Source organism: Papaver somniferum, chromosome 5, assembly GCF_003573695.1.
Source record: "Papaver somniferum cultivar HN1 chromosome 5, ASM357369v1, whole genome shotgun sequence".
Classification (NCBI taxonomy): domain Eukaryota; kingdom Viridiplantae; phylum Streptophyta; class Magnoliopsida; order Ranunculales; family Papaveraceae; genus Papaver; species Papaver somniferum.
The window spans coordinates 63,849,505-63,861,829 of NC_039362.1; the positions used below are offsets into that span (position 1 = coordinate 63,849,505).

Below are 12,325 nucleotides of genomic sequence, written 5' to 3' on the forward strand. Positions count from 1 at the left end.
AATTAAGAGTGTAAACCTAAAAATGAGTTGATTAATAATGAAATCATATGAGGGGTGTAGTGTAGGATTTCCTGCAACTACATAATGGCGCTAGAAACAGGGAGATTGAAGATCGAAAGTTGAAGATTGTTGTTGAGAATATTCAAATCAAGAAAGTGATTAAATAAATCAGTGAACCAGTTAAAAGAAAGATGAATAGAATTAATGAAGATGACAAAAGATTGGAGTGTAATATGATAACAAAAACGATGGTTAATGAATTCCATGAAAACATCAAAGGAAGAATACTTAAACGAAATTTTGAAGGAAGTAAGGTTATGGCGGTAGAAAAGACATCACCCTTGAAAGATTGGGAAAAGAAAAAAATTACATTCATGGCGGCAGAAATACCAAAAGAAAATTTGGACCACACATCTCCATTGGCTATCACAGTGCCTATTACGCGAAAAGAGAAGGAGACAACGACAAAATCCACAGGAGAATGGTTATTGAACAAAACTTTAATCGATACAGGAAATTCAGTGGATATAATATTTTATCACGCATTCCGGGGAATGGGATTTAAAGATGAAGAAATGTCCAGTTCAACATATTTTGTTCACGGATTTGGAAAATCCACAACAAAACCTAAAGGAGAGATAGTGGTACGAATTCCACTTGGAGAAATCGAAACACATGTAACGATGTGCGTGGTGGATATGGAATCGCCATATAATATGTTATTAGGAAGCCCATTGTGACAGCCCGGATTTTCGGACTTCCAGCGGACACGGATTCGACCTTGTGGGTCGGGTCCGATCCAACTAGCAAGTCCAAATTTCCGGACCGTCACTCATGTAGGACCAGGCTTTTCATTCTAAAATATTTTTCGTACATAAAATATATGAAATTTAAACTCAATAAAATTTATCAAATGAAATTAATAGTACTTTTAAAATTACAAAAAAGTAGAATACAAATTATAAAATCAAAACTACACAATTGAAAAACAAACCAACACCTCGATTTAATTTAAAACGCAATGCCCAATTCCCGTGATACATAATAATTTGTTTTACGGCTAGTGTTTCTTCATTCTCTGTGGAAAGGGAGGAAAAAGGGGTGAGCAAACCACAACCCAGTAGGAAGTTTCAAAAAATAATAGAGTGCATCGAAAAAAAAACAAATGCAGTAGACACAATAATAAAATTCATGCACAAAAATCCACAACAATACTTACGCCAATCTCAACCACGAATACTTAACATTTCTTACTCAAAATCTTCAAACTCAAATTCTAGATCATTAATCTAGTTGTCATAGTTATTCAGGTAAACAAACCACAATTATTCACGAACAATCTTATTTTTCTTTCTTCAAATGATTCTTAATATAGTTGTCAGAGTTATTCCGGTAAATAAACCAATATTGTTCCCCGAACAGTCTTCACAGGGTAGCCACCAGTGGTGGGATGCCATAAAGGCCTGACATTTCAGCAGCAGAGAAATAATATATTCATTATTCATTTCTAAGCATTAGACCCGCATACAAGCACCAAAACATTTTCAATAACTAATAATCTAATTCAGTAAATTCACTTTCTCAAATCAAAACTCAATTAATATGCATTAGTATAATTTCTTTAATAAATAGAGAACAACATCACCACCTAGATCAATTGTTAAAATAAAAATCTAGAATAATCTAATAATAATGGTTAATAATCAATATACAAAATTTCATCAATAAATCAATTTATACGAAGAAAACAACTTAATAAATTTAAAACAACCATCATGATTATTATCATAAAAATGAAAAGGAAATTAATATAATTATAATGCTAACATAGGTTTTGAATTTTGTATTAGGTAGAAACCCTCTACCTCAAATAGCAATCCACAAATTCTGTTGAAAGTACATACACCTTTTTCCAAATATAATAAATATGATGATTTTGTTTTTGTTTTATCGTATAAATAAAACCATGAAGGTATTGATAGTGATAGGTAAAAGGATTTAGTTTTCTTTTGTTGTTTTTAGAAGAAAAGAAAAACAGAAAGAGAAAGAGAGAGACAGATGAAAAGATGGCTAATCTTTTTGTTTTCATTTTGTTAAAAATAACGTTAGGAAAATAGGAAATCAAACCGATAATGTCAACATTTATTTTACCTTATTAGGAAACATTTTTAATTAAATTAACCGCATGCAACATTAATTTAAATTTTATTTTATGATTTAGAATAAAGTGATAACTCATGCATGTTATTTATTAATTCAAACTTCCCAAAAGAAAATAAAGTATCTTGTTTAATATGCACACTGAGGTAAAATAATTATTTACTTCCTAACCAAAAGAAATTTCTTAAATTGTTATTAATGATGTTTCCATTTTTATCCAAATATACCTTTTACATATACGTAAACATAATTGCACACTTATATTAAGAAAATTCCTTTAATCTTGCAAATATTGATTAGACACGTAAATTAGGAAATTCCTCTAATTTTGCATTTTGATATTCATGCTATTAGTACTAATCAATAAATTTTCTAATTCGTTTTTATAAGTTTAGATACAAATATATGTATATTCTTTAGTTACTTATTGACCAATGCAATAGTAATGCACGCCTATTTTTCATAAGAGCCAAATCATTAAATTGCCACAATAGTCAAATCTTCTATTTTTCAATTTTATTATATACTCCCTCCGTTACTTTTTAATAGGCCAGTTTCTATAAATAAAAATTTCAAAAAAATAGGCCAGTTTCTAAATTGGGAAAGTCAAATGTTACTTTAATTTTTTGGGACCACTTGCAGTTCACTTCTTTTGATGACAAGTGTCATGGGGGACCATTCCACTTCACTTCTTTTATTGACAAGTGTCATGAGGACCACTTCACTTCACTTCTTTTATTGACAAGTGTCGTGAGGACCACTTTCAATGATTACTTCACTTAATTTCCTTAATTTTCTCTAAAAACCAAATCAGCCTATTAAAAAGTAACGGAGGGAGTATTTAAAATCCATGATACAATTAGCTAGGTAAAAAAATATTAAATATCTTTACTACGATAAGAAAAATGTTTAGAACTAATTACACGTAGCTGCCAATCAAAGCACGGTTTGTTGCCATAATTTAATTAAATTCTAATAAATTAATTTGTGGAAAGCATAAACATATCATAAATAAATATTTATTCTTTACAAATTAAGTTTTAGATTAAAAATCCGATAAGTAATATGGATAGGTTTTAGGAGCAAAATCATATTAAGAAAATTACGGGGCTTTACACTATTAACCCCTTAAAAAGAATTTCGTCCCGAAATTCAAAACTAAAAATACGGGGTGTTACACTATTAATATCTTAAAAAGAATTTCGTCCCGAAATTCAAAACTAAAAATAGATAACATTTTATTTTAATCCACAAATACAGATAAATTTTATTTTAATATTTACCATATATACCCCAATCCCAAATTAAGCGGATGTAAAATAACAAAATTCTTCTGGATCAAGAAAAAAAATATGAAAATACAACCGTTAAAACTTCGAAAGTAATTTTGATTAATTAAAATGCATAAATAAAAACATCGTCATTTTTTTCTTTTGTAAAACAAACTTTCAAAAACTGGTAAGTCCATACGCACAGTCCAAGTAAATCGGAACCGTGCTCTGATACCAACTGTGACAACCCGGATTTTCGGACTTCCAGCGGACACGGATTCGACCTTGTGGGTCGGGTCCGATCCAACTAGCAAGTCCAAATTTTTGGACCGTCACTCATGTAGGACCAGGCTTTTCATTCTAAAATATTTTCGTACATAAAATATATGAAATTTAAACTCAATAAATTTTATCAAATGAAATTAATAGTACTTTTAAAATTACAAAAAAGTAGAATACAAATTATAAAATCAAAACTACACAATTGAAAAACAAACCAACACCTCGATTTAATTTAAAACGCAATGCCCAATCCCCGTGATACATAATAATTTGTTTTACGGCTAGTGTTTCTTCATTCTCTGTGGAAAGGGAGGAAAAAGGGGTGAGCAAACCACAACCCAGTAGGAAGTTTCAAAAAATAATAGAGTGCATCGAAAAAAAAACAAATGCAGTAGACACAATAATAAAATTCATGCACAAAAATCCACAACAATACTTACGCCAATCTCAACCACGAATACTTAACATTTCTTACTCAAAATCTTCAACCTCAAATTCTAGATCATTAATCTAGTTGTCATAGTTATCAGGTAAACAAACCACAATTATTCACGAACAATCTTATTTTTCTTTCTTCAAATGATTCTTAATATAGTTTTCAGAGTTATTCCGGTAAACAAACCAATATTGTTCCCCGAACAGTCTTCCCAGGGTAGCCACCAGTGTGATGTAGTACATCTTTCTCTGTATCAACAATGATTGTTGATCCCTTTCTTCTGTATCAACTGTAACAATTGATACAGTTGGTATCAGATACAGAGTTTTTAGATTTTTATCTAGAAACAGATCCTTTCCACAGCTTCCGCAACAACTCAAAACCCTAAATTTTCACCCACCTACCTTTCGTTACAATGGGAGACAAGTTAACACCAACTGAAATTGATGCCATTGTCACAGCACTTGAAACCAAGCTCAGCGCAGCACTTGAAACCAAGCTCGGCAACAAAATTGAAACTTCTTTTAGTTCCTTAGAAACCAAGTTTGCTACCAAGCTTGATTCAGCTATAAATTCTCTAAAATCTGCACTTGTTATGCATGGAGATTGTTTAGACAAATTATGGAAACATGCTGGTTTTGGTGACTTGGTGATGCCTAAATTAACCGATGATACAGAAGGGGACCAAAGCTATGGCGAAAAAGAAGAAGATGAAACCAAAAAAGATAAACCTTCTTTTACTCAGAATGATAATATTCCTGAGAATATTTCCCATACACTTTACCACAAGGAACCCTTGGAAGGTTATGTTAACAAAAAAAAGATTACCATACCCCTCAACTATGATGCAGATGACAAAGCTGAAGAACTCAAAGAGCAACAATGGGTTGATGAAAAACGATTAAAATCTGGTATGAATCCTTATGGAACTTTACCAGAATATAAGTTGAAGGCTGATATACCTAGTTTTCATGGTGGTTTACATATTGAAGACTTGCTGGATTGGTTTTATGAAGTCGATTCCCTTTTCACTTTCATGGAAGTTCCTGAATCTTCTCAAGTTAAACTGGTAGCTTATAAATTAAAAGGTGGAGATGCAGCTTGGTGGGAAAAAACTCGGTGAAGATCGACGCAATGCTCATAAACCTCCTATACGTACATGGCAAAGAATGAGACAATTATTAAGAGATAAATTCTTACCTAGAGATTATATGCAACAACTTTTTATTAAGCTTCAAAACTGTCGACAAGGAGCCAGATTAGTTGAAGAATATGTTGCTGAGTTCTATGCTTTAGTTTCTCGTAACCAATTGAATGAAACTGAAGAGCAATTAATTGCACGTTCTATAGCTGGTTTGAATAATTTAATTCAACAGGGACTGACGCAGTCCGTGTTTACAATGGTTGAAGCCATCCAACAAGCTATTAGAGTTGAAAGGCGTGTACTCAGTACCTCTAGACAAGCAACTCCATGTCAATCTCGTTATCAACACTTTTCTAAAATTGCCAGACCATATAATTATTCTTATGGTTACCAAGCTGAAAAGGGATCAACAGTCGTTGTTGATCCATCCTCACAGGGATCAACTGTCTTTGTTGATCCACATAACAGAAGTGCAAACCAACCATATCAGCAACAACAACCTACTTCTGTTCCTTCAGAACCTGCTCCTACAATGCATATCTCATCTGCTAAGCCACCTCAGCCTCCTCCACAATGAAATTTTGTTCGCAATACTAAAGGTAATCAGTTTCAACAAGATTTTCCACCATTATCTAAACCCTCTAACCCTTATTCAAAATTTCGAGGAGATAAATGTAACAAGTACAACCAAACTGGCCATACTTCTAGTGATTTTCGCAAATTCCATGCTTACATTAATGAAACTTCAGACGAAACACAAGAAGAAGAAGCATTAGGAGATGATGAATTATTTTATCTTCAAGAACATGCGACTTATGATGCAGATTTCCTTGGGATGATTCAACCATTTTTAATCACTGAACCGTGTCCTACTCAGAGACATAATATTTTCAGATCTCATTATTTCATTGAAGAGAAGCTTTGCACTATGATCATTGACAGTGGAAGTACAGAAAACTATGTTTCTGCAAAGTTAGTTGAGAAACTTGGTTTACCTGTTACTCTTCATCCAAAACCATATTCAGTTGGATGGATAAACATCTCTTCCACTCAGCAAATTAATCATCAATGTTTGGTGAAGTTTTCTTTCCCTGGATATTCAGATTATGTTTTGTGTGATGTTATTAACATGACTGCAACAAGTTTATTAGTGGGAAGACCATGGCAGTATGATATTCGTGTTGTTCATAACTGCTATGAGAATACTTATACCTTTGTTCATGAAGGGTTTACTAAAGTTCTATGGCCTTTACAATCTTCTAATTCAGTCAAGGAACCATCAGATAAGAAGACAAATGCACTAGTTGCTACCATTGTTCATTCTTTACAACCAAATCATTCTTTGAGTTCTCATGAAGCTGATAAACCAATGGTGGAAATTCCAGAAAAGGTACAACCTTTATTATCTTCTTTCAATGACTTATTTCCTACTAAATTACCTAATGTTTTGCCTCCATTAAGAGATCTACAACATCAGATAGACTTTATACCTGGAACTTTTATTCCTAATCAACCTCATTATAAGTTAAGTCCTACAGAACATGAGATTTTACAAGGTCAAGTTGATGATTTGTTACAAAAAGGTTTGGTAATGTAGTTGCAGGAAATCCTACAATACACCCCTCATATGATTTCATTGTTGATCAACTCATTTTTAGATTAACACTCTTAATTTTATTGATTAATTTTTTAATGTTCTTACAAGAGAGATAAAGAAATCAAGAATGAACTCTGCTCTGAATTTTCTCTCTCTTATTTACTTGTTTCTTACTTCAAAAAAAGATTTCTCTCTCCTTTTCCACTCGAATGACTATTTATAAGGAAATACATAGTGGATGACAACTAATCTGTCCTTTATTTTCGGATATGGTTTGCGACATTCTCGCAACCTTACAAATGTTCACTTCGCAAGCTCTCTAATTTTCACAAGACTATCATATCTTTCTCATGATCCTTGATGACGTCGTTTCTGAAATTATTCTGCGACGCTATTGTGCAATACCATTGATAATTTCGCTGAGATATAGTTGTTGCGAGATTCTGATCCTACATCTTGCCTCTTCTCATATCTTCTCTGCAAAGTAGAGAATGATGTGAGAAATGCCGCAACTGCTTATCTTTTCATATTCCACATTTATCACACGTACTCTCTCTTCCATTTATTTCTTGACACGTCTTTTGTAACCGCTACCTTTCAACCGCTCACGTCTCTTCGTCTTAATGGTGTTTATTTCTTCGAGAAGTAAATTTTCTTTATATACTCTTCTCCCCCCCTCTTTCCACTTTTATTTTTACTTTCTCTTATATTATTATTCTCTCATCTCTGCAACTCTGTCATTCTTCTGCAAATTCTGATGCTGTAATTTTTTCTTCCTTAAATTCTTTTACTTTCTACACATTCTCATACTCTGTATTTAAACATGGCTCCAAGTGGTCATAGATATGAGAAGAATCTACAAGATATCCAAAAAGATCTTGCTAATAAAGGTCTTTCACTCTCCTCCATTCCTGGTGTGAATGCTAAATCAATTCTTTCTGTCAAGCTTTTCTCCAATCAAAATTGTGATGATCAATCAATCATAATTTCGCTAGGTCAACTTCTCGCAGGTCTCCCTGTTCCTCTTTATAACCCAGACATTCCTTTGTTTTATGAAATTCTCGCTCATCCGAAATTTTCGCGAGCCATTTTCCAACTAAGTGGGGACTGCATATGTCTGATGCTAGAGTTCGCTAATCGTGGTGCTGGTAGAGGGTCTCTTTACTCCACAGAACTTAGAGATCCAAAATTCGCAAACCTAGAGATAGTTGCTGAGAAATATACAGTGGCGAATTTCTTTGAAAACTACGAACTTATCTCCATGAAGAAGGAGAATACTCGCTGGGGCATTCGATTAAGAAGAAAAGATAACATTGATGAAGCCAAAATTCTTATGCAAGATATTGACTGGCATTCTGGTAAAAATACAACTCCTCGCCAGTCCAAAGATGACAAATGGTGTGTCTTTCCTTTAATGCTAAAGGGTCCCTACATCGCTGGATCAAACATTCTTCCTGCGAATCTCGCTGCATATCAACCTTGGGTCTTCTTCTAGCCCGAGAAAGAGAAAGAGGTATGTTTCTATCCTTTAACTCATTTTATATTTCTTTATTGATTTTTACTATTCTGTTCGCTAACTTTTGCGACATTCCGCAGATCCAAAAACTAAAGGATAGTTATAACAGGACCGGAAAATCTAGTACTCTGTTAGCTCTTCGCTCATACACATATGAGGTAAGAAACTTTCTCTTATGACTTTAAATAGTACTGTTACTTCCATGTTTCCATTTCTTATTTCTATCTGTGTGTGAAGGTTATTGCTGAAGTAGAAGAATCTGTTGATGCTGCGAAGATTGGTGATAAAGGTAAAGGTACTCTTCGCAGGGAAAAATCAAGTGGTCCTCCTCCAAAGAAAAGAAAATTTCGTTCTCCTTCTCTTTCAAATGCTCTTCCTAACGAAAGTTCTGAAAATGACAAGGATGAAGAGGATCACAATGATCTTGCTGCACCTGAAGATTCTCCACCTGAATCTTCTATGGCTAAGCTTTCTGGCCTTTTTTCTGACTCTCTACAAGGGATGGGAGATAACCAATTCGCAAATACCTGCAAAGCTCTCGCTACTCTTTGTGATGTCCCTTTACTGGATGGCGATAATTCTCTTCGCGGAGTTTCTAAATCCGTGACTCCCGACTTCTTGCATTCTCTCAATAGTCTGGTATACTTTTATCTTTTTACTTTTTTATTGTTATCATTCAAAATCTTTTTTTATATTAATATTTTTTATTTCTTTTCGCAGGCTGGAAAAGCTTTTTTTGCTGTTGCCTCAGATCTGGAGAGAAGACGCGAAAATCTTGAAAAGAAAATCTTCAATTTCGCAAAAAGAATGAAGAATTGGAAGCTGAAGTTAAAGTCTTCGCGAGAAAAATAGACAATTAGAAATTGATTCTTCCTCGTATAAGAAAAATTTCTAGTCTTCAACAAGCTAATAATCAGCTTTGGTATGTTACTTTTCTCTTTTCTCTTTATTCATTCATCCTGTTGTTTTATCTTATTTAAATATCCTTTTTGCAGACATTTATGGTCTTTCTGATGAAGCTACCCTTCTTCGCTCATTTCCTAATGCCTTGGATAATGATACCCTTCTTGAACGTCTTAACAATTCCTTAAATAGCTTTTCAAATGATAGAATTTCATCTCTTTCTCTAAATGAACTTAGATCGAAATTTCGCCTCTTAGAAATTGATCATAGATCCAGTTTAGGCTTAGCCAACAGATTTAAGCGTCTCCTTATTGATTCCAAAGAGAAAACCAATGAATTAAGAACCAAAATTAGCGGTCTCATAGATGATAAGGATCGTATCTCTGATCAAGGTGCCAAGGCTTTAGCGAAATTCCAAGAGGCTCTCCTTGAAGTTCAACTTGAGCGAGATGAAGCTAACCGCAAGAATATTGAACTCTGCGAAAGGGAAAATCAAATTCGTTCTCGTCTTCTCATAAGTAGTGAGGATGAATTTGTCTGGGCTGCGAAAATTTTAGATGATGCTAGAAAAGATTTAGGCGTAAATGTTAGTCTCCAAGTTGAACATACAGCCTTGATTAGAGACATGATTTCTGACAGAGAAGGTTGCTAATTGCTCTTCTTTACTAATCTTTTGCTTCTTATGAATTTTCATCAAGTTAATAATTGGTTGTCTTTTGTTCGCAGATTCTGAAAATAAATATCGTGAAAAGATTGAAGAACTTGAAGCTGAAAAGAGGAACTCGCAAAGAATCTTTCTTCTCGCAACGACAAGTATTCTAGATTGAAGAATCAAATCAAATCACTGTTGAGAATTTTAAGAATGACGCTATGCATTTTCGCAATCAAACCATCCAAATGGTTTGTGATGATCATAATATCCCCATTCTGATTATCCTTGTCTTTTAGAAGAAATCCCACAGAATACTCCCAGTTTGATTATCTCTGATAGCGAAGCTGACGATGAAGAATCTGATAGTGATGGAAGTTCTGATGGTGATAAGATTCTGACGCAGATGAAGAAGGAAACAAGTCTGGTGAAGATAATGAGGATTAACCAAGAAATAGTCTTTACTTCTTTCTTTGATTCTTTGTAATACTTGTACATTATTTCTTCTTTGTATATTTGTGTTTCTTTCATTTTGACCTGCGTAAATGAAAACAATTCTTCTTTGCAATAAATTCATTAATTCTTGAATTTTTGAGTAAATCTCTCATATGGAGACAAATAACTCTAATTTCATACATTCCCATACTTGCCTCTGTTATTTGAATCCAAATGAGAGATTCATAAAACTTTTCTTATTGTATAATTTCGCAACTTTTGCGAAGTGATTTTGTTTCTTTTCAAAATCTCATTCCTGTGTGGTCTTATTTTGCCTTCCTAATTAAAGGTCTTATTATGCCACCTCTTGTCATTGCGACAAAATCGCAGGACGTCCTTGCATTTTCATGCAAAAACCCATTGATCTTGCCTTAACTTTTTCTTTTGTATTATGGCCTCTTCAGGAATTGCGACAATATGACAGGCCTAAATATTCTTGCGAAAATAAAGCCCCATGACATTGCCGTCTTGCGACGAAATCGCAGGACGTCTTCGCACTTTCATGCGAAAACCCATTGATCTCGTCTTATCTTTTTCTTTTGTATTATTGCCTCTTCAGGATTGTTGCACAAATATGACAAGCCTTAATATCCTTGCGAATAAAAGCCTCATGACATTTGCGTCTTAAGACACTTATCAGCTCCCTAATGGAGGGTGCCGCCCTTATCTCCCCCTGGTTGCCCCTTCAAGGAGGCGTACTTCTACCATACAAGGTTAGCTCCTCCCATCCAGTCTTAACAACAACCAGTTGTTTTCGCAGCCTCTTATCCCTTTTACCTATAGGGCTTATGGTTACGAGACTGCACCCTAAGTGGGGTTTTCTTCAGGCCGAGTGCAGTATAAGCCAAGACTTGTCAAGAATGGCAAGGACGCTTCAAACGCCCCCGGCACTCTTGACTCAACCGTGTACCTCGGCGCCTTGATCAGATTCTGCACTCCTTGGGAGAGTCCTTATTACCTTAGTCGCCCAACCTAAGTCATATGCTTAAGTTGAATCCAAGGTGCCTCTCCCGGATGGGCTTCATTGACCCTAAATCTCTATGACTCAGGTTCCGGTGGCGGTGTAGCCTTTCCCTGAGCCATGTAACAGGTACCCCCTAATATGACGTACTTTAGGTCTTACATTTGCCTCTTGCGAAATTTATTCGCGAACTAGGGTGTACGCCATAAAGGTTCGCCTCTTTCTCTTTTGTCATTCTTCTCTGATTATTTTCTGTAAAATTCATTATCTCTGCGAGAGTCTCGCAATTCATACTATTGTATCTGAATTTCGCAATCTCAATTTTGTTGTTCAATCAAATGTATTTTTGAGAATTTTACTTATTGCGAGATTATCGCAACAACTTAATCATTCATACATTTCTTGTTTTTATTACTTTTGCCCTCCTCTGCTTCTTTATGATTTTCTGCTACTGCTTCCTTGGTAATGGTATGTTCATCCTTTTTATCCTGAGCTAGCATTAATTTTGCAACATCTCTTCTCCTTTCTTTTCGATTGTATCCACCATCAACTTCTCACTTCTTTGTACATCCTTGATTTTGTGTCGCCAGTTTTCCTTCTTGTTTGCTCTTCCTTCGCAAGATTCTATCTCAGTTTCGTAACATTTCTTTCCTTCAACCCAATCTCCCTTTATGATTCCTACACCATTGGGGTGAGGGAATTTGATGCATTGATGGAAAGTTGAAGCTACACCTAGAATCCCATGTAGCCAAGGTCGACCAATTAATGCATTGTAGGGTGATTCTACATCAACGACACAGAATGAGATTTCAGAAGATATTCCCTTCAATGGAATTTGCATAGTAACCTCCCCTTTAGGCTTGTTAGCAGTACCATTAAAACCATATATCTTATATGTTGATGGTATAAGA

At 34.5% G+C, this 12,325-nt stretch overlaps 1 protein-coding gene across 1 annotated transcript; it reads left to right on the plus strand.

Annotated features, from left to right (window-relative positions):
* The first annotated feature begins 6,422 nt into the window (after nucleotides 1–6,422).
* LOC113279124 lies at nucleotides 6,423–6,890 on the plus strand. The gene has a single exon (XM_026527831.1). The coding sequence runs from the start codon at nucleotides 6,423–6,425 to the stop codon at nucleotides 6,888–6,890; it is 468 nt and encodes a 155-aa protein (XP_026383616.1).
* The last annotated feature ends 5,435 nt before the right edge of the window (nucleotides 6,891–12,325 follow it).